The sequence below is a fragment of the Condylostylus longicornis genome, unplaced genomic scaffold (genome assembly GCF_029603195.1).
Source record: "Condylostylus longicornis isolate FDR11 unplaced genomic scaffold, ASM2960319v2 ptg000042l, whole genome shotgun sequence".
NCBI lineage: Eukaryota > Metazoa > Arthropoda > Insecta > Diptera > Dolichopodidae > Condylostylus > Condylostylus longicornis.
Window position 1 is genome coordinate 858,824 of NW_026578011.1, and position 22,932 is coordinate 881,755.

Genomic DNA, 22,932 nt, shown 5'->3' on the forward strand with positions numbered 1-22,932 from the left:
ACACATAACATTTTCTTTTAGCGAATCTTTGTCAGATAAATCGCAGGAGAACTTGTGAAAAAGTTTGTTGCAGTACTCGTCACAAAATATTGTTGTCACAAAATATTATTTATTTTACAAATTTTATTGCACTTTCTAGAGAGTGATGTTGCATTATTAGACACCATCTTGCTATTTTTTACATCATGGTGTGAGTTCCTTCCATTTTGCTTAGAATTCTTTGAAAATTCCTTCCAAAATCCTAGATTTACTATAATTTAGTCACGAAATAAGTTTAATTTTTATTGTCACAAAATCTATGTAAATCAAAATCAAAATTTATATAAAATTTTACTTGCTCTTAAATATTTATAATTCATTAGTCATTTAGTTTTTTATTTTCTTAACCCCTATCTTTAAATATGTAATTGTATCTAATTGTATGTAAAATTCAACATAATATGAAGTTCTCATGCTAATATGTTATGTATTACACTACATAATGTAAGCATTGAGTGAAAAAATTGATTATGTATGTATGATCAATTTTGAATTAAATAAAATTATAACCAAAGTAGTCATTTTGCCATTTTCATTATATATAATTTTTTGCCAGATTTTTTTTAGTTCATTATTTAAGAATGACAAATTTAAGATATAATACATTTATCCAAGAAAGTCACACATGTTGTCTGATGTATAAAGAGTATCTTTTAAACGTAGAGATTTTGCGTTGTGTTTTATTCATATTTCGCTTATTGTTTTTGGGTCTGAATTATCTTTAGAGTTTTATAAATGCGTTTTTTAATGGCATTGTCATATGTTTTGTATGACTGCAAACTTGTCAAATTGTGATAGTGGACAAAAAATATTTTTTTGAGGTAAATTTGATTTACCGATTAAATTTAGTTGTTGAATTATAAAACTTTTATTGAATATACATTGAGAACATGCAAAAAAGTGCATTCAAAAATCAATTTTAAAAATCCCGTTTAATTGAACAATCAAAACGAATTTTTCGAATACATTTTAAACATTAAAAGTAATATGTACCAGTTAAACAATCGGCTCAATTATTAATATAAGTATTTAGTTTTTAAAATTTAAAATTTTTTGTTGTGAGACGTAATTAATACGTAGTGAACAAAATTAGAGTAAGCGCGGTGATTATGGCCTAGTCGGTTAATGTGGACCACCATTATATCTGAGAAACTACTAAATCTATGCATGTCGAAACATGCAAAATTGTAATTAATAATAAGAAAAAAAATGATTAGTCGGAAATCTGTATATGTAGCTATATCTTTCAGTATCTAAAGAGTTTACAAAAAATATTGTAAATTTTTAACGACAGTGTTTTTTTGTGTTTTGTAGTTTAGTGTTCCGTCGCGGTAAAACCGTTTTCTGCTAAAGAAGTGTTTTTTACCATACAAAATTCTGTTTAAAATAAGTTGATGTAAGCATTTATTTTGATTATAAAATTTTTATTCTTTTCAAGGATCGAAATTCCGTGTATTTCGGTACACTAAGCTTCGGGTATTTTGGCGCACATTTTTACATGCATTTTAGTTTTGTTGAATAAAGTTTAATTTTTGATTAATTTTATTATCTCAATTCTGCTTATGTAGTTTTTTTTATTCTGTTTAAATGTTTTTTTATTCTGATACCATGGTCCACCTTTACCTCATGTTTGGCTCAAATTTCCCATCCATTTTCAGAACTTTGCGAATTTTACTTCTTGCAATGAAAAAGAACTTGCAACAAAAACATAGAAGTCTCAAATTTTGCATTTAAAATTGTAATAAAGCAATCTTTGACTGTGGCTCTTGTCCAGGTTAAAAAAGTTTAAGATAACAAAGAAAACTGCAAAAACAAAATAGATGGTCCACGATCACCGCACTTACTCTATGTACAATATTTTTAAGTAATACTCTTACAAATAAAAATCCTCTTTTACTGTGAGCGAATCGACGAGTTTTATGACTCATGCTAAAATGAGTAGATTACTAAATTTCCTTATATACTTATATTGTATTAAATTTTTATCACAATTATATGAAGATAAATAAGTATACGTACATATTTGGAAATGCAAGCAACAGAATGTTTTCAAAGTTTACTCTTTAATCATTTTTATAGCATTATTGTGATAACACACAGCATGGTATACACATATGTTCGAAGGTATGCTAAATTTGTACTTGTTGTTCGTTTGTTATTAACGCTAAGAAATAATTGTGTGAGATATAGACCCAAGTATATGTTTTTGATTAACGTCGAATTCGGAGTCGATTTAGCTCAGTCTCTCCATCCGTCTGTCCGTTCGTTCGTTCGTTCGCCCGTCCGTCCATCCGTCCGTTCATCCTTCCGTCCGTCCGCCCGTCCTGAGGATAACTCAAAAACTAATGAAGCTAAGTTCATCAAATTTGTATGTCACAAATGATGTATCATAGTAAATGCCAGAACTCTATTAAAATTGGTTATGATCGTGGTACTGGTTCGGTTACCTTTCATACAACTTACAAATTTATTTGGCTAAACCTCAGAGATGTGGTATTGAAATTTCACACAAACGAATATATTTGTAGGGCCAATGTGTTTGACAAAAGTCGTTGAAATTGCTTGACTCCTTCTGATAACTGCCATACAACTTCAACGGTAGTTTGGCAATATCTTGGAAAATATTAAAAAGTACTGCAATTTTGCACACAAAAGGTACACAGTACTGAAATTTAGCATAAATTGATATGGTAATATGGCAACTCAAAGTCATAGTCTGCCCAATAATCAGCAATGGGATATTCATAACTCGCACATAGGATAACAAATTCGTACGGGTATCACAGAGTTGACACGGTCAATTCTATTTTTTCTTGTTGTCATTGTTTCTGTTTTTTTTTAAATTATAATATTAAAATATATAAACGAAAATAAATGAGAATTTTATTTATGTTTATTTATATAAGTATACTTAATTTACATTTAGATAAGTATAAATAATATTTTTATTGCTGAAGAAATACAATATTTTGTTGCGTTCGAGTCTTTCTATAATTTCTGTTCTTCTGATTATAAAATACATGAAGTCGCAACAACTGAATTTTCTTTTTAATTCTTTTTTTTTCAACTTTTCACTCCTTTCAATTGTTTTTTTTTTGCTTTAATTTTGCGTTTTATTTTTTATGTGTCTATAAGTATAGTATATAGTTTTGATATTTTTATCTAGCCCATTTTTCATTTCTTACTACTCTTAAATATTTTCATCTTTTTAAAAAAAATTAAAAATAATTCTTATTAGTTTCTTCTTTTTATTGGTTTTTGTACAACTACTTGACAGGTTGGGATATCTTTTATACAACTGCGAAAGGAAGTTTTAAATATTTGGAAAAATAATAAAGTTAGATTCATGAAACTCTGTAATCGTGTGTCCAAATACAGGTCATATATTACTAAAGTTTTTGTGAAATCGCTTGAAAAGTTCGGGTAGATAACATACAACTCCGAAAACTATTTCTAAATATTAAATAAATCAAATTTTTTAAATCCAGATTGTCAAGATGCAGGGTATAATTCAATTTGTTCGCACCAAATTAAACGTCTTTACTTATTTTTTGTTAACTAAGTGTATGATCTTCTTTTATTTTATAAAAAAATATTGTTTCTGTTTTTGCTTAAATTTTTACCGACCGTATTGTGTATACAATATGCATATCAAATTTTCATCAGGAACGCACTTCTCCGTGATGAAGTCTAAATAAACTATTTTTAGCAGTCCGTCGGTCTGTCGGTCTGTGTGCACGCGTGTATTTCAAGTTCAGCTTAACCGATTTCAATGCACGGCTTGATCAACTTTTGAGATACATCAGGCCTCGGAAACTGCACTTTTTAGCGGGCCTGTTTTACATTTTTGATCATCATGAAGAAAATTTGGAATAAATCAGGTGTCAGCAACTGGATGTTTACTACGGGTCAAATATACATTTTTGCGTATATAAAGAGAAATAATCAACCGATTTCATTGAAATTTAATATTTAAATTCTTCGTATTAAAACAATGAACATATAAATTTTTTGGAAAGATCATTGCTCGAAAACTGATCTGAGGGCCGATTTTACATTTTTTGAATTGATAAAATTTCTTGAAATATGTTATTTCAATTCTGTTTATTACAAAAACTACTAAGAGTCAAATTACATTTTTCTATGTATCTTAACTATAAGCTTACTATTGTCCTAAAAATTGGAAAGAACTATTTAGCAGACATTTTAATAATATTCTGTAACACTTTCACTTAACTAGATCATACACATTGCGGTCGGTTATGTGCTGACCACATTAGATTTTTTTTAAATGATGTAAAATTTGTTAGCAATAAGTATGTATTTCATTCATTAATAATAAAATATATTTAAAAAAAATATAAGCAAAACACGAAAAAGAGGAATTAGAAATTAGATTAAAATTGCTCTCTGTAGCAGCTATTTAGCTGATAGCTTATTCATATTGTGTATAAAATAAAAATATCATATTAGCAGTTATTTTTTGCTATTTTTAAATAAATTAATTATGATATGTGTATTGCACAATCCAAATTTTTATTTTGTGCGCGCTACCATGATAGTATAGTGTTTATACTTTTAATGAAATCTTGTTTGGAGTTCTATGTACAGTAGTATTTAGATCATAATTAATCTCCCACGAAGTAATGGAAATTTTGAAAAATTTAAATGACTTAAAATTTTTTGTTGAAATATCGTCTATGAAAATTTTAGAAAAAATTTAAGAAAACCTAAAAGAAAAAGTACTTATTGTAACTTGGTTTCTACAATTGCAGTTATACTTTATGGGATAAGTAATAAAATAAAAGAAAAATAAATAATAAATGTGCATAAATATAATGTATAATAGATGTGTCAATAATTTCGCATTTCATTATTATTGTTATGAGGTTCTTCAAGATTTTTTCAGCACATGTATGAATAACTTCTTTTTTAAAAATGTTGATTGTAAATCATATTATACAATGAAAACAACATGTTACATATATGTATGTAACAAAATGTTTATAATCGCGTAAAGTCGAAAAGGTTTAAAGGAGTTCTTCTTCAAATGTTTACTAATATAATATTGTTTAGATATCAACTTGCTACGAAATGGAGGAAACTTTGTCTATACGCACAAATGAAATATAATATTGTGTGTATAAACATTTATCTGCAAAAGTAAATATATGTATAATATGTCATATATAGAATATTTTTGGGCAAGTAAAGCGGTTTGTATATTCGAATACAATCGCATAAGAATGAAATTAGTGTGTACATATACTTATGTATGTATTTATTTAAAATTATTTTTTATGTTCTTGTGTTTAATTCTTTTTTATTACATAAGTTCTTACCCACAAGCCTAAAAAATATCTAGAAGAGCACGTATTTATGTACATAGTGTTTTTTATGAGAAGTATAATATGTAAATAATAAAACACATAACTAAATGTTTTTGTTATTATGGTGAATTTACACTAGAAATTAATGTTACCAGTCGTTAAGTAGGGTTCCCATATAGTTTCCTTTAAAAAGTAGACGGTCCTAATGAAAACATCACTGTGTCCGAGAACCCAAAACAAGTTCATCTCGAACTACCTCGCCATCTCATTGAGAGACGACCTGCACTCCAAAACCGTCCTGGATGTAGAGACCCCAGATTCTAATGTCCTTATCGCGGCCTGGCTATCCGTGAAGATGCTGACGTTACCGGCAGATATCACACTGCCGCCAAGCCAGCGCAGAGCCTCCTCAATCGCGACCTCTTGTCCAGTTACCCCACTCTGTTGTCAAGTTTAGATTCGTCTGTGTAAAAATTGGCAGACCCGCCCTCGAGATCGCCCCCGTCCAGCCAAGTCTGCCTCGGCGGAATCAGGGTACCAAAGTTCATGGTGAATGAGAGCACAAGAGAAACAGAATCAAGTGTGCCAACCAAGCCCACAAGAACGGAAGCATGTCCCTGCGTACCACATGTTCACTGAGATGCGGCCATGAGTCGTACTGCGGATTCCACAATGGGCCATCTACCGGCCCTGCATGTTTAATGGCAGCAAATGGAAAAGAATCTCACGGACTTGAGTAGGGGGCTGTGCTCCCCCCCGATACACAGCATTGCCATTCTTTGAATTTTGCTTATTAGTTTAACATTCGCAACTATACGGAGCGCCGGTCATCATACCAGAGCACCATACATCAGGATCGGTCTCACCACCGCGGCAAATGGCCAATAGACCATGCTAGGCTTGAGGTCACTCTTCCCAATGGTCCCCTTACATGAGTGAAGCTTTCCTTACTCTCTCCATGATGTTGGACTTTCAGTTCAGTTTTGAATCCAGAATTAAACCGAGGAACCTGGCCTTCCTTCTAAAGGTTAAGCTGGGAGACCATCCTAGCAACATTGGAATGTAGATAAAGCCTATACAGCACTCATATATGATCCTTAGCCAAGGAAGGATGACCTCCGCTGCATATTGTATTTCTGCCGCCGTAATGGCGTCAGGGCCCGCCGACTTGTAGGGCTCAAAGCTGTGAATGACCCACAATATTCCTCTTTCAGAGACCGCTTCCCCCGCACAGGATTCGCCATCGTAACGGATCTGAACACACTCTCCGCGAACTTCAGGAAAGTGTGCAGCCAGCAGCAACTCAAAACATTCCGCAGCAGACTTGGTCCAGCAATCGCCAGAAGCCAGCAGGCAATTTAGCACGACTGGGTCGCTTGTCAAACCTGCCTAAATATGGAGATCTCTGCGATTCCCTCAATCCTCCCGCAAAAATCCCTTCAGGAGATTCTCTGAGTCTTCCCTAACCCTCTCTTGAATTCTCTGAGGTCATGCTTGTAAGCCAATCAGATGGTGCTCTGGTGAACTTCGCCTTGTTGAATTGAGTTTTTTTTCTATACTAGGTGAAAAAATCTCGAAAGACGAAGAAGGACGGCTCTATCTGCCTTTTTCCTCCGACAGTGGAGGAGCGTGACTCTTACCCTAAAAAATCACCCAAATTCTGAACGGATAAAACTGGTCCTACAGACCAACTATTACCTCCGCGCTAACTTAGTTTTTCCGTGCAGGAATTAAATACCTTCCATAAGGAAATTGGTATTTCGTGTTAAATCGAATGGTCTTGTTCGTTTAAGTCTTTCTGTCATAACGCCGCTGTCTAGCAGCCGAGCTGCTTCCATATTTACATGCTGTTCTAGATGAGCCCTATGTTTTGTAGCACAACTCCTAATTTCATCTACAACCAAAGGAATTCCTAAGTCCCTGTGGATATCACTGTTACGTATATACCATGGCGCATTTACCATGCCCCGTAGAACTTTATTCTGGAAGGTTTGAATTTTGTTAATGTGAGTCTTCTTGGCACAACCCCACAGCTGAATGCCATATCGCCATATTGGTTTAATGATTTGGTTATAAATTAAGATCTTATTATCAATTGCCAAACTGGACTTACGACCTAGGAGCCAATAATTTTCTCTATATTTATTTTCTAATTCAATGTGTTTCCTCTTTATATGCTCTTTCCACCTTAGCTTGACATCTAAAGTCATTCCTAGGTATTTTGCTGAGTTATGGATCGCTACGTTCGTTCCATTTACGTTAATTTGTGGTGGATTCACTATTTTCCGATTGGTGAAGTTTATGTAAACCAATTTTGCTTCGTTCAATTTCACCCTCCAATCTCTAGTCCACTGGCTTATTTTGTCAATTGCCTCCTGTAATTTTTTTGTCGAATCGTCAATGTTCGCTCCTACTGCCAATATTGCAGTATCGTCAGCAAAAGTGGCTATCGTAGCACTTGTGGCAAATCACCCGTGTAAAGCAGATACAACGTTGGGCCCAATATACTGCCTTGAGGCACACCTGCCTTTATTTCTCTTAGCGTGGAGAGTTCAGCATCTTGTTTAATTCTAAATGATCTATCAGCTAAGTAAGATTTCAAAATTTCTACAAATGACGATGGTAACATTTACCCTAACTTAAGTATAAGGCCCCTGTGCCACACCTTGTCGAATGCCTGTGCTACGTCTAGAAACATGGAAGAGCAGATTTCCTCATTTTCCAAGCTTTTTTCTATAATATTAGTTATTCTATGGACCTGCTCTATTGTAGAATGGTTTCTTCTAAAACCAAATTGATGGTTCAGTATTATGCCCCTATTTTCTATTATTGGCTTCAATCTCCTTAATAGCAGCTTTTCAAAAAGCTTAGACATCATTGCTAACAGTGAAATGGGCCTGTAAGACTTTGTTTCCCTCAAGGATTTCCTGGGTTTCGGCACCATAAGTACCTCCGCGACTTTCCAAGCACAAGGAACATACCTTAAATCCATAGCTGCATTCATGATTTTCGTCAGATGTTCCAATGCCTCGTCTAGTAGCTCTCTCAGTACTTCCGCAGTAATAAGATCAAAATTTGGCGATTTTTTCAACTTGAGGGATCTTATCTCTTCCGCAACCTCTAATTGAGTAAGTGGAGCTATGGTATCTGCTTCATTTGCGATAGATTCTACCAAACCCACATCTGAGGTTATTCCGTTTGGCGTGAATATGTTTTCCAAGTGATCAGTAAACAATTCGGCCTTCTCTATATTGCTCCTCGTCCAACTGCCATTTGCTTTCATCAGTGGCGGGGCGTGCCTAATCGGTCTCTTTTTGCTCCCTGCCGCCTTACATGAGGATTAATTCGTTCCCCTCGTAGCTGACAAGTTCCTTATATAATTTTCGTATGTTGCCGATTTAAATTCTTGGATTTTTCTTTTAAGCACCTAATAGAAGAGTTAACCGCCACAACCAATTATGAGGTCCGTGCTGGAAAACCGTGCTTTCTCCACTAAGTCCCTCATATTTTTGGGCGGAAGACCCGCTGGAAATCATAGGGCAGGTGTGTTGAGGCCCACCATTAGATCCTGCCACCGACCTCTAGACTGACTGCAGTCAAATCTTTATTGCTGTAAAGAGGCAACAGAAGAGCATTTAAGTTACTTTTAAATAATAAGCATGACCTTACGAGTACTTTTCCGCCGCTGTTGCTATAAAACAGTTTGTAGTTCGCCGTCCTGAGCCCACAGATCCTTCTACCTGCCAGCCAGGGTTCCTGGACCAGCGCTATGTCTTCTCCGCCCCTTTGTAGGCGGAGAAAAAGCGCAGCCGATGTCGCTTTAAAGGGATGGAGGTTGATCTGCGTTATTCGAAGCATTACTGCTTTCCTCAACCTCCACCAACGTCATCTAGGTTCAGCTGCTAAAAAGCCCCCTCTAGATCCATATGCATGCTATCGTCGTCTTTCAAATCCGCCCCATCCAGCATTTTTGCTTCTGATGAAAGCGGAATCTGAGCAGCCGACTCTTCAGCAGCCTTCTTGTTGGCGGCGACCGCGGACTCCCTGGCTGGGATTGGTCCTCTTTCGTCCTCCGGCATCTGGGTTCCCTCCATTTTTCTGTCAGTTTTGTACACCTTGTGGGTTATGGAGGAGAACCCATAATTTAGAACAAAGTTCTGCCTCTCCAATGGAGCAAGCGATTCTTTGTTCAGTATGATGAGGGCCTGGCTGTAGTCGTCCTTCTCTTCTAGCTTGACTGCCCTCCAGTTGGCGGTGGGCAAGTTGGAATTGCCTAGCTGAATCATCTCTAGGGTGGTTTCCGTGTTCGACGTCTCAGCTGGGATCCAGGTACGAGCTCGCGGCCTGTTTGCAATATCGTCCTTTGCAACGACCGCGAGCCTCGTGCCGGGAAAGAGCTCTCCTAGCTATTGCCTTCTTATAAAGGTGCAGGGATCTATTATCAGCGCAGGCTACGAGCTTGACGTATCCCAGAAGCCAACCTTGGATTCTGCAACCTTGGTTTTCTTTCATGACCTGGGGAAAGCTTGCCATCAATCGATTCTTCACCTTCCGCCAGTTTTCTGCTGAAATCTTGCCATCATCTTTTGCCTGGACTACCACTACAATAATTAGTTGGTCCTTCAGGATTTCATTATACGGCCTTGCGCTTGGGGGTTTGTTCTCTGACCTGGGACTCTTTGCTTTCCGACTTTGGTTCCTCCGTGGAACGTTGTCGTTTAGTGGCCACCTCCTTTTCGCTTATGCTTGTCCACTATACTCTTTGCCCAGTTGTATGTGGACCTTTCTGCGTCTGACATATCTTTTTCCGGAATGCGGCCAATCCTTTCCAGATTTCTGAACGCTGACGGCCTTTCCTTGCAAGCCCGTTGTGAGAGCGTGGTTGATGTTAGCGTAAATAGAGAAAGCGCTCCATCCTATGGACCCCTCCTAGTTCCACAGATGCCTATCGTGTCCTTCCTCTACAATCTCTACCACTCTTGTAGCCAACATTAATTTTTGATATTAATTAAATTTCCACTATAAAGTAAAGTATCAAATTTTTCTTTTTCAAAGAGAGAACCACAGAGTTTTTTTTTGTTTTCTTTTAATATTTTCACACTAAGGTAACATTATTATGACATTTGTAAAAAACAATGTACCAGAACAAGACTACTAATTACAAAGTTGATTGATAATAAAATAATGATTTAAAAAAAAGAAAATTTTTCCTATATATCATATATTATTATTTTCATTATTTCATGACTCTTTATTGTTATTCCGACGAACGTATGTTCGAAGGGTACAGCAAATTTTCCTTACCGTTTGTAACGCAAAGAAATAATGGTGTTAGATATAGATTCAAGTGAATGTTTTTGATCAGCGTCGAATTCTGAGTCGATTTAGCTCCGACTCGTCTGTCCGTCCGTCCCAACGATAACTCAAAAACTAATTGAGCTAAGCTTACCAAATTTTCAATATCTCAGAAACTATAGAAGCTGTGATATTGAAATTTCACACAAGCAAATATATTCGATAAAATTTGTTGAAATTGCTTGGGTCTTTCTGAGTTATCTTAGAAAATATTGAAATGTACTGAAATTTTTCATAAATTAATATGGTAATATGGCAACAAAGGAATAGTCGGTTCCAGAGTCAGCTATGACATATTTATTCGCACATAGGATAGCAAATTCGTTATCACAGAGTTGGCATGGTCAACTCTCTTTTTTTTGTTCGTTTTTTTTTTAAGTTTTTTCTTGTTTTTTTGATTTATTTTTATATTTTAGTCGCTTACCAGTTTGTTTTAAAAATCAACATCAAAAATTTGTATTATTGTGTCGCTATTTTTATCTTAGAAAATATTGAAATGTACTGAAATTTTTCATAAATTAATATGGTAATATGGCAACAAAGGAATAGTCGGTTCCAGAGTCAGCTATGACATATTTATTCGCACATAGGATAGCAAATTCGTTATCACAGAGTTGGCATGGTCAACTCTCTTTTTTTTGTTCGTTTTTTTTTTAAGTTTTTTCTTGTTTTTTTGATTTATTTTTATATTTTAGTCGCTTACCAGTTTGTTTTAAAAATCAACATCAAAAATTTGTATTATTGTGTCGCTGTTTTTAAATGCTTCTTAAAATTTATGTGCCTGCAATTGGAAATTAAAATTGGAAATGGTAAACAATTTTTTGAAGGTGTAAGAACTAAAATAATTAAGCTGAGTTGGTTTATTAAACTTTTGAAGCACTTTAAAGGAGTTTAAAGCTAATAAAATTTTCAAATTACAAAATTTTTGTAAAAGAAATTTAAAGTAAACCATGAATTATAATAATAATTTCAACATAATAAGTGAAAAATTAAAAAGTTTCACAAAATAAATTTAAAACAACAATTTCAAAAAGCAACATTGTAACTTGCGGCAGAATTTTGGAAGTTTCCAAATTTTATTTAGGAAATGTTTTTAATAATTCAGTTTATATAATGAATTTATAGTTTTGTACATTACTTTTACTTATACATATACTCTTTCGCATTTCTTGTTGAATATATGCTGCGAACAGTAAAAGTAGAATCTTAATAGATTCAGTTGCTTTTCTTTTATCTTGTTATTATTTGTATAGGCACAAAAATCAATGAGAAATTTTGTTAATTTTGTTTTGCATGTGGGAAACTTAATTAACATTGGAAGCAGTGCTATTTATAATATGTTTTTAAAATGAGAATTTTTTATTTATTTAAATATTGTAATTATTTTTAATTAAGAACATTATTTGAGTATAAATTTATAACTATGTACATATATACATGAAATACACACATGTGTATTTACGAATACAACATAATTTAATATTTTTCTTGCTGGAAGACAAAAAATTTGCTCTAAATTTTTTGGATCTTAAACCGTTATTTAAGAATGCAGACATTATGTGTGTCTTTACTGCAACAACATGTGTATATTTTCTAACCATATTTATGTATATGTATATATGTACATATTTGCATTTTATTAATGCAGCTGCCACTCATTTCCAGTTATATTAAAATACTTTCATAAAGATTTTAAATAATTATAATGATTTTAACTTAACAAAAAACCAATTTAAATAAAATTCACACTTATGCTTATATTCTCCATTGTCCTGATGTGAACAGAGAATTAATAAATCCGTTTAAAAATTTACCTTAAATACATGTTTTATGTACCTTAAATACATGCGACATGTTTTGTTTATCATTTAATATTATTTATACAAAACAGGATCGTAAGGAACATAAATTTTACTTACACATATTTTAAATTGACATATAAATAACGTATATGACATAATATAATATCACTGCTCTGGTTAGTATAACCAATAATAAGTATAAGAAATTGTTAAACTGAAATAAAAAAAGCAAGAAAAAAGCACAATTCTGTTGAGAACAGGTGTAAATAGTTTCTTTTTAAAAAATTCTATAGTACCATGTATATCGATGTGTTTAATAATTAATGAAAATGATTACATACGAGTATTAAGTACATAAACATAATTATAACAAAATAAGTGTCAGTTATCTTTTTCTAAAAAAATTACAATATATTATAAAAAATAAATGCTAATTCAATCATTAAAAGTTCTTTATTACAAGAAGAAAAAATTCATTTGATTTTTTATAATTTCATTTTGGAGGCATTTAAAATACCAATTGCAGATACATATGTACGCAGATATGTATAAAATCATATTTAATGACAAATAAAGATCAACATCTTATACAAATCACTTGCTTAAAAATTTGATAAATAACATAATGCATATACATATATCAGTTTTAGTACGAGCTACGGCCTTTTAAAAAACAAGGTACCGCTACAAGGTACTTTTCCTGCATATAAATAAATGTTTATAACTTCGGCACCGTGCACAGTAATGTACTTGAAATGATAACATAGCATAAAACAAGCTTGAAATGATAACATTACAAGATTGTTCTTTATTTTTGATCTTATTGTTTTTTTGTATAAAATTCGTAATTTTTCGAAAGCTTGTGTTATTATTTTTTTTGTTTTCCGTTTATAATGCGCTGCAATAAGAGCTAAAAGTTAATCCATATAACATTTTCCTTTTACTCTCCTAGTTTTGCCAGTAAAACGTGTTAAATGTGTTAAAAAAACATACAAAAAATACAAATTCCACACATTTCATACAAATTTCTTATTAAATATACCAAATTAAAAACATATTTAGTCTCTGAAATAATTTGGGACTAAATATTACTGCAATTAAATGTTATTACTTATGTATTAAAATTATTTCACGTCTGGAAAATTTATATGTTACTTTACATATCATATATTTTCATTTTATTCCCCCCTGACAATAGTACAACAAGTCATCATCATCATCATTTGGCACTACAGCCCGGGGTAGGCTTTGGCCTTCTGCACAATTTGCCTCCAAGTTGTCCTTTCCTGCGCCGATGTTTTCCAATTTTGGATCCCTAGCCTTCGCGCATCGCTTTCTACATTGTCGACCCACCTTGTTCTTGGTCTACCTCTTGCACGACTGAGGTAAGGACGACCATTAAAAATCTTGAACTGTGCCCTTTCATCATCCATTCGGGCCACGTGTCCTGCCCATCTTAATCTCTGTGATTTTATAAATCTAACGATATCTTCTCCCCCTATTAACTGCTCTAATTCACTATTGCTTCGTCTTTCATATTCATCATTATCCAATCTTCTTGCTTTGAAAATTTTTCTTAATATTTTTCGCTCAAATACTCGCAGGGCTAGCATATCACCATTTGTCATTGACCATGTCTCACTACTATATGTCACGACTGGACGTATAATTGTTTTATATATAATTAGCTTGGTTCGTCTGGACAGTAGATTCGATTGTATGAGTTTCTTGTTGGCGTGATAGCTCCTGTTGCCCGCTTGTATTCTATCATTTATGGTATAGTGCATACTATTGTCGTTGCGAACTACAGCCCCAAGGTAGCTAAAACTTGTTACACGTTCGAAATTGTATTGACCAATTGTCATATTTTGTAATTGTCGCCTTCTCGGTGTTCTAGACATTTCTAGGTATTTTGTTTTTGCCTCATTTATTTTTAAACCGATTTTTGATGTTTCATTTTCGATTTCTACGAACGCTTCACACATGGCCCTTACACTTCTCCCAATTATAACAACATCATCTGCATATGCCATTATTTGTGACGTTCTTGAAAAAATGTTACCATCAGTATAAAATTTTCCTAAAGCATGTTGTAGAAGAAGATTAAACATTAGTGCAGATAGTGCATCTCCCTGTCTCACACCAGTTTTAATTTCAAATGCACCCGAGGTTTGTCCTTGTAAAACTATTTTGGCTTTTGAATTTTTTATTGTCATTATCATTAAATTTATAAGTTTTTGCGGTATTCCTTGTCTTTTCAGTGCTATTTCTAATTTAATTCTATCTACACTATCAAAAGCTTGTTTATAGTCAATAAAGAGCAAATGAAGATCTACATTGTGCTCGTAGCATTTCTCCATATTTTGTCTCAGTAAAAATATTTGGTCTACCGTCGACCTATTGCCTCTGAACCCACATTGGTATTCATCTATTATCTCCTCAGCCATTGGTTTGACACGTTCATAAATTACATTAGACAGGACCTTATACATACAGTTTAATAACGTGATCCCTCGATAATTATTACAGTCTGTTTTGTCACCCTTTTTGTGTATGGGACAAATCAAACCCATATTCCACTTTTCAGGTATAGTCTCTTGTTGCCAAATGTTACATATTAATCTATGTATACTTTTCTGAAGCTCCTCACCACCCATTTTTAACAGCTCTGCCGTTACGTTATCCTCACCAGGAGCCTTATTATTTTTCAATTTAAAAATTGCTGTTTTAATTTCGTCAAATGTTGGTAATATATCCAGGGGCTCTGCCGTCATCAACTCTTCTTCGTCATTTTGTTGTTGTTCATGGGGCACGTTTAATAGCTCTTTAAAATATTCTACCCAACGTGACATTATTTTATTTTCTTCTAATAACATATTCCCTGCCTTATCTCTACATATATTCAGTCTTGGCTGATATCCATTCGTCATTTTCTTAATATTATTATAGAATTTTCTAACGTCATTTTTATTGTGGTCCTTTTGAATATTTTCTACCTTACTTTTCATCATTTGTTTCTTCTTCTTTTTGCAAATTTTATTAGCAATTACTCTCTTTCGTTTACATTCTTCTCTGTTTGCTCATTTTTTTCCGCGCTTCATTTTTAATTTCAATTGCATCTTTACATTCGTTGTCAAACCATTCACTATTTCGCTGTGTTGGTGCCTTACCCACTATTTCTGTTGCAGCTGATATTATGGCTTTTTCGATATTTTCTGTCATGTTCTCTATTGTTTCGTTCTGACTGTTTACATTGTGGAACAAATGATGCTGTATTTTCTCTTGATAGTTTTCTTTGACGGTGGGCTGTAAGAGTTTTTCTGTATTCCACTTTATCTTTTTCTTACCTCGCTGCTTTGTAATATTTGATATTCTTTGCCTCACAGTAACCCTAACAAGGTAATGGTCACTGTCGCAATTAGCACCTCTGCACGACCTTACATCAATTATTGACGAAGCCCTCCTTGTTGTAACTAAAACATGCTCAATTTGATTTACTATGCCGCTCCCCGGTACTTTCCATGTGCCTTTATATATATTTTTACGCTCGAATGCCGTGCTTTTTATTTTCATTGATATTTCATCGGCAAACTGGCATATCCGCTGACCATTATTGTTGCATACTTCATGTAATGAGTATTTACCAGCAATATTCACTACATGCTGCTCTCTGCCCACTTTTGCATTGAAATCCCCCATCAATATTAAAGTGTCATATCTATCTACTTTTTCGCACACATTACTTAGACTTTCATAAAATATATCTTTGTCTTCAGCATCTGCATCTTCGATCGGGGCGTAAGCGGTTACTATTGTGATGTTACAAAATTTTCCTTTTAATCTTATCATAGATATTCTATCATTAACTGGTTCAAAAGCCATTACGGTGCTTTTTATCTTTTTGTTTATCATGAATCCAGTACCATACAATCCAGTTCTCCTACCAGGTGCGCTTCCGCTGTAGAATAACGTATATTGAGGCTTTTCGATTTTTCCTTCATTGGCCCACCTTATTTCTTGCAAAGCCATAAGGTCGATTTTATATTTTGCCATTTCATTTGCTACCTCTTGCATCTTCCCTATTTGTAACATAGTCCTAACATTCCAAGTCGCTATTTTCAAATCATTATCAAACCATTATTTCCGTTCGATATCCGAGGCTCATTGTGAGATTCCATAACAATATTCTTTTTGACGTTGTCCGGTTGTTAGCCGCACGAACAACCCCCAACTTGGGGGACCAGGTCATTTAATTTCGGAGTTTCCGTCTCCTAGCCTTTGAGAATCCAATCTCAGCAAGTACAAGGCAGCACCGTTTCTTCCTTCCTCGTCCGTTCCTGACCAGATTACTACACTGGGGTTGGTTACCCAATCGTTCATACTGGTTGCTCAGGGTATCAGGTTCCACCTCGCGAAGGTGAGGATAGGAATTGGATAGGAGAGCATACAACAGCATATATTCGCATCGCTATCCCATTTTGGAACCCAGTACAACAAGGCAAACGGAATATTCCAGAATCACGTACCCGTGCATTATTAACTTTGTAAGTTTTATAAAAATATGGAACTGAATCTTTTATTCATGTTAATATAATATTAATTTACGTATATTTTCCGAAAATAGTTGGAAAATCTTATATGACAGGAAGTATTAACACAATTTGATGTGGAATTGAGGGAGAATTTCAATACCTCTTCAAACATACAGGCATATCACACAAAAATTTGGTACGATTGTGGTACCGTCGGGATATTTATCGAATTGTTAACTATTTCGGTAACTATTTTTTACGTATTTGAAAAAGTGTATTTAGAAGGTAAACACAGAAAGCAAGAAGTCTTGCAGATCTTGTGGGAAAAGTGGTGAAGTCCTTGGTGGCATACAGATGTTCTTACGAACTTTACAAATTGCTCTTGCTCTGATTTTTGCTTTTTGAAATTCTACATGTTTTTAAAAAACTTCCCTTTTAAATTCTGTTGAATGAAATTAAAAGAAAAATGGGAGAAAGAAAAATGAAAAAATTGTTCATATTCGCCTTTAAGTATGGTTTCAAATATTAATGAAGAGGGATATGAGACTTTTTCATGTACATTTTGTATTTTTCAATAAGGTAAGTTGGATAGTAATGTCTTTATATCTAACAAGTCCCAATGCTCAGAGAGAAACTTGAAAGTACGACCTTATTTTATATGGATTTTTTTAAATTAAAGTGGCTATTTTTTTAAAAGAAATATTGAAATAAATTTACACTTATTATAAAGCAGGTAAAACTCTAAAAATATATTTGAAAAATCAAGAAAATATATTAATATTTTCATTCAGAATTATTTTAAAATTCTTAAAATAGCGGAAAAACAACAAGTACAACCTTCGCCTTCAACGTTTTATATGTTACTGAAAGCATTTCATTATTTTTAAGTGAACAGCTTTTTTTTCTCATAAGGTAAGTTAACTCAAGATATGGGAAGTAACTTTGGTGTCAAGTTGAAAATATAATTAATGAAAGATAATTATTGAATATTGAAATAAATACATAGTAAAGAAAAAATTTTAAGAGGGAATTAGAAAATAATATCTAAAATACAATCAAATATTATTTTTTAAATACAAATTTTATATACACTTCTAAATTTTACTTCTATTTGTGAGAAAATTTTTTACCTAAGTAAGGTAAAATAATATACTATTAATTATCTTTTCCAAAACCTAAAAGGTTTTGGAAAAGATAATAATATATTTTATGACCGAATTCGGATATCTTTTTTATTTTTTAAATAAATAGTATCTTAGCAAATGACTCAAAAACTCCGATTGGAAAACGACAAGTAGTAGGTACTGATGTAAATTTTTGTCCGTTCTCGTTTACTATTAAGATTCATAAACAGGCAGAGCCATTTTATAAATAAGTTGCTCTTGTTTACCTGCTAATAAAATGTAAAAGAAGAACACAACAAAATTTTTGAAGCATCCAATATAACATGTTTGAAATAGTTTTAAAATAATTATTTAAAAAAAAATTAATTGGAAGTAGGTACATACATATTTATTTTTAATAACTTAAAAACTAGCTGAACATATTTGAAATAATTTTATAAGTAACGTATAAATAATCGAAATGAGATAATTCAAATTGTTGAAATGTGTCAACCTATATTACTTTTATTAACATTTTTGTTAGCCGACACTACTCAACTTACCTTATTGGGAAATACAAAATGTGCATGAAAAATCATACCTCCTCCCTCATTAACATTTGAAACCATACTGAAATATGAATTTGAATTTTTTTTTCATTTTTTCTTTCCTCCTACCTTTCTTTCTTTTTCGTACAATAGAATTTAAATGGGAAGCTTTTAAAAAATGTGTATAATTTCCTGAGATTTTTTAAAAAACGATCAGTTGCATTTAAAGAAAAAAACAGAACGAAGCTAAAAATTCGTAATATTTCGTAAAAAAAATTGAGTATTGGGACTTGTTAGATATAAAGACATTATTGGATAGTGTCGGCAAATGAGAATGTAATGAAATTAATATAAAGCAGTAATTTTAATTATTATCTCATTCCTCAGTATTTAAAAGATACTTATACTCGTAGAATTGTTTCGAATAATTTCAATTAGTTTTTAAGTTATAAAAATAAATATGTATTACATCTTGCGCTTGCAAAATTTATTTGTGTTCTTCTTTCATATTTATTTATAGGTAAAGAAGAATTACATTTTATCTATTTACAAAATTTCCTTACCTGTGCAAGTATGACTATTTTAATTTTAAACGCAAACGGACATGGTATTTTACAATCAGAATTTTTGAGTCATTTGGTAAGATACTACTTATTTCAAAACTAAAAAAATTTTTCAAATCCGGCCATAAAAATATATGTCTTTTCCAAAACATTTTAAATATATTTTATAATTAGGTAATTGAGATATTAAGTTTTTCAAATTTTTCTCAAATAAAAATATAAAATTTCGAAGTGTATATAAAATTTGTATGGGTAAAATAATATTCAATTGTATTTTAGATATTATTTTTTAATTCCGTCTTCATACTCTTTTTAATTGTGTATTTATATCAACATTTAATAATTGTTCTTTCAATAATTTTATTTTCAACTTTGCTTACCATATCTTGAATAAACTTACCCTATAAAAAAATCTCTTCTCATTTAAAAATAATGAAATGCTTCCAGTAAAAAATAAAATGTTGAAGATTAAGGTTGGCTTTTAGTTTTTCCGCTTTTTGTGCATGTATTTCAAGAATTTTAAATAATTATAAATGGAAATATCATTTTAAGTAATAAACATTTGAAATATAACATCGCAATTTCACCTGCTTTACGAGTATAATAAGATATTTGTTATATCTTTTAAAATAACAACATAAATTTATGCTTCACACTAAAATTTTTATAAAATAAGGTCGTGCTTTCAAATTTCTCTCTTAGCACTGGGACTTGTTGGATATAAAGGCATTAACCAAACAACAGACAATTTAATTCCAAAATCTTTATTTTTCCATATAAAAATAGAATTAAAGCTAAAAAAATGTGCACTTTCTCTTAAACAAATAAAACCAGATAATTTTTTTTCGTAGTTTTTCAAAACCCATTAAAAGTTATCATATGAAATCATATATAAGATATATGTAAGTTTAAAAAAATAAATAAAAGCTCATCATTTATCAGCTCATGCGCAGACCTATTTAAAAGCGGGGAAAAGTACGAAACATATTGAAAAAAGAAATGAAATCAATTTACTCACCACACCACATAAAATACTTAAAGGTATAATTTTTAATAGATATAAAACCAAAAACAATGAAAACAAAATTTTTTTGATAATCTGGAAGAGCAAGGTAGCCTTATTACTAATCGTTTTGCATAATAAAAGCGAGGTTATGCGATAACATTAAACTTTTCATGTCGGGTTTGTAGTGGAAAAGCACTTCCGTATAGTATGGAAGTGTATAAATGAACTATTTTTAGGGAGATGTCGGTCTGTTATTGATTTGTGTATGCGTATCCCAAGTTTGGGTGGACTGATTTTGATAAAAATTTGTGTAAAGGTTTATTTCGGCTATGTCATGGATTGATCAAATTTTACGATATGTCAGGCTTTGGCAACCGGACCTTTTATAATGGCGAGGTGCGTTTCCATTAAACCATGATTTACCATGAAGCAAATTTACCCATTTTACCCTAACATAGATTTTACATTTTGTAGCATGTCTGAGCACCTAATTGCCGAACTTTTTTTGATTTTCAATATTTGAGGCTATTTTGCTACCGGAAAAGCTGACGAACTTTTCTATGGATTCTAATGGCACAAAGCAAACATAATTTCTACTAGAAGCCAAATTTGCATTTTTCTGTGTATGTTTACTAAAAGCCTACTAGAATTTTACTAAAAGCCTACTAGCAACACTTGCTAACCTAGACATTACATCTTACAATAGATTATGTGTTGATCATAACAGATTTTATTTTTTCGTTTTGTTACTTTTTTCATTCATATTTTATGCTCAATGGTAGATCAGTTGGAGTTTAATGTTTTTCATTTATGTTGTATAATTTATTTATGCAGTTTTGGCCAATATTTTTTATTTTTGTTATGTTTTCGCTGATCTTGATAATAAACACTTTAATTAAAAAGTAAAAAACTGGAATATTTTATTAAGTAAGTAATATTAAAAAGCATATTGAAGTAACAGTAAATTTATGTGGCTCAATGGTCTAGGGGTATGATTCTCGCTTTGGGTGCGAGAGGTCCCGGGTTCAAATCCCGGTTGAGCCCAAAAATTTTTTTTTCTTGATAAAAATAAAATACTCCAATATATTTTTTAAAATATTTAACAATTCATATTTATAAACATTCTGACATTTTAGGATTAAATTTTTTTTTTCAATTTAAAGATAAACATTTTTGCTTTAACAAATAATAAATAGTTTTTTAATATAATTAATTTTATTAAAAATTAATAAATTAATTTTAAGGATTAAAAAAAAATTGCATCGGCCGGGAATCGAACCCGGGCCGCCCGCGTGGCAGGCGAGCATTCTACCACTGAACCACCAATGCTCATAATAAATTATTTTGAAAAAAGGTATTAATTTAACAATAATAATTGTTGTCACATTAAAATTTGAATTAATTTTTGTTACCATCAAATTATTTCAAATTAAAAATTAATAAAATCAGCTCAAACGCTTGTTGGTTTCGGTGCTTCTCAAATTATAAAAATTATCCATAAGATGAAGAAATAAAAAATTACCTTGGCATTTCATTATACAGATTTTTCAAAAATTTTTGCTTTTATATTGCCCACTCGCATACAATCATTTTAGAGTGAGAGTTTTACATTTTCTTTCATAACTTTAATTTCAACATAAACTTACTAGAAAAATTCTAAAACCAAATAAGATTTCGCTTAATTAATTGATTGGAACCGTATGTAAAATACATCTTGTTGCAACAAAAAGAAATATCAAAGTTTTCTTCATCTAAATCAAAACACAATGAAAAAACAATTTTTAATCATTTTTTTTATACTTAATATTAATTCGTCAATTACTGTAAAAAGTCCAGCAACAGTGGGAAATCACGAAAATAATTTTATATGATCATTAGATTTCATAGATGATTATGATAATCCACAATCAGGGTTGCCGTTTGGGAATATTTATTACAAAATTGGGTTATATTTTGGTACCTGGAAGATAGGAAGAATCTTTCTCAATTTGGTTTACTTTGTAGCAAATTTTCTGTTACATTTCATATGTAGTTTTTTTTAGAAGATATATTACAAACAACCTCAGATATTACGTAACACATATAATTAATTATATAATTAACAAAAGACGTTTCTTTCATTTTTAAGACGCAAAGATTAACGGTTTTGATAACGGTTTTGGTTCTACTTTAGTTATAAGCACTTTTCCAAAAAAATTAGAAAAAAGTACCTATTCTGATAAGTGATGTTATTCAGACTCGTGTTCCCAATCTGAATTACACAACTTATCTGAATTGTCAATAATAATTTTTTACAGGAAAGCTACTTTTAATATTAAGAAGTACTCAGACAAAAACATATTCAGACCTCATGTTGAATAAATATGTATAATATATAAAATAACACCCAAGGAATTTTAAAGTAATGTCATCCTAGACACCCAATATTATTTCTCTATAAAGTGAAAAAAAAGTTTTCTAATTTTTCCATAAAATATTTAGCAATTTAACATGTTTGATTATAAGCTCTACTATGACCAGCGTTTACACAGTAATATTAATATTGAGTCATGGGCTTATTTCCTTGTTCGACAGTGCTTTACTGCGTTAGAGTCGTTTATTTACAAAACTTCAAAATTTTAAAATGAAAGTAGGGATATTTTCGACATTAATTT

The 22,932-nt window shown here is 32.0% G+C and overlaps 1 protein-coding gene and 2 non-coding genes across 3 annotated transcripts; 1 reads left to right on the forward strand and 2 right to left on the reverse strand.

The window, feature by feature from the left end:
• Positions 1 to 15,586: 15,586 nt before the first annotated feature.
• On the reverse strand, positions 15,587 to 16,618 carry LOC129609992 (craniofacial development protein 2-like). Its single transcript, XM_055522286.1, has one exon. The coding sequence runs from the start codon at positions 16,616 to 16,618 to the stop codon at positions 15,587 to 15,589; it is 1,032 nt and encodes a 343-aa protein (XP_055378261.1).
• Positions 16,619 to 21,250: 4,632 nt separating this feature from the next.
• Trnap-ugg (transfer RNA proline (anticodon UGG)) lies at positions 21,251 to 21,322 on the forward strand. The gene has a single exon. It is a non-coding gene; the product is annotated as a tRNA-Pro (tRNA).
• Positions 21,323 to 21,536: 214 nt separating this feature from the next.
• Trnag-gcc (transfer RNA glycine (anticodon GCC)) lies at positions 21,537 to 21,607 on the reverse strand. The gene has a single exon. It is a non-coding gene; the product is annotated as a tRNA-Gly (tRNA).
• Positions 21,608 to 22,932: the final 1,325 nt, after the last annotated feature.

Bases quoted from the DNA above. Each gene is read 5' to 3' on its own strand.
- LOC129609992 (XM_055522286.1), bottom strand. From the start codon at position 16,618: ATGTTACAAATAGGGAAGATGCAAGAGGTAGCAAATGAAATGGCAAAA.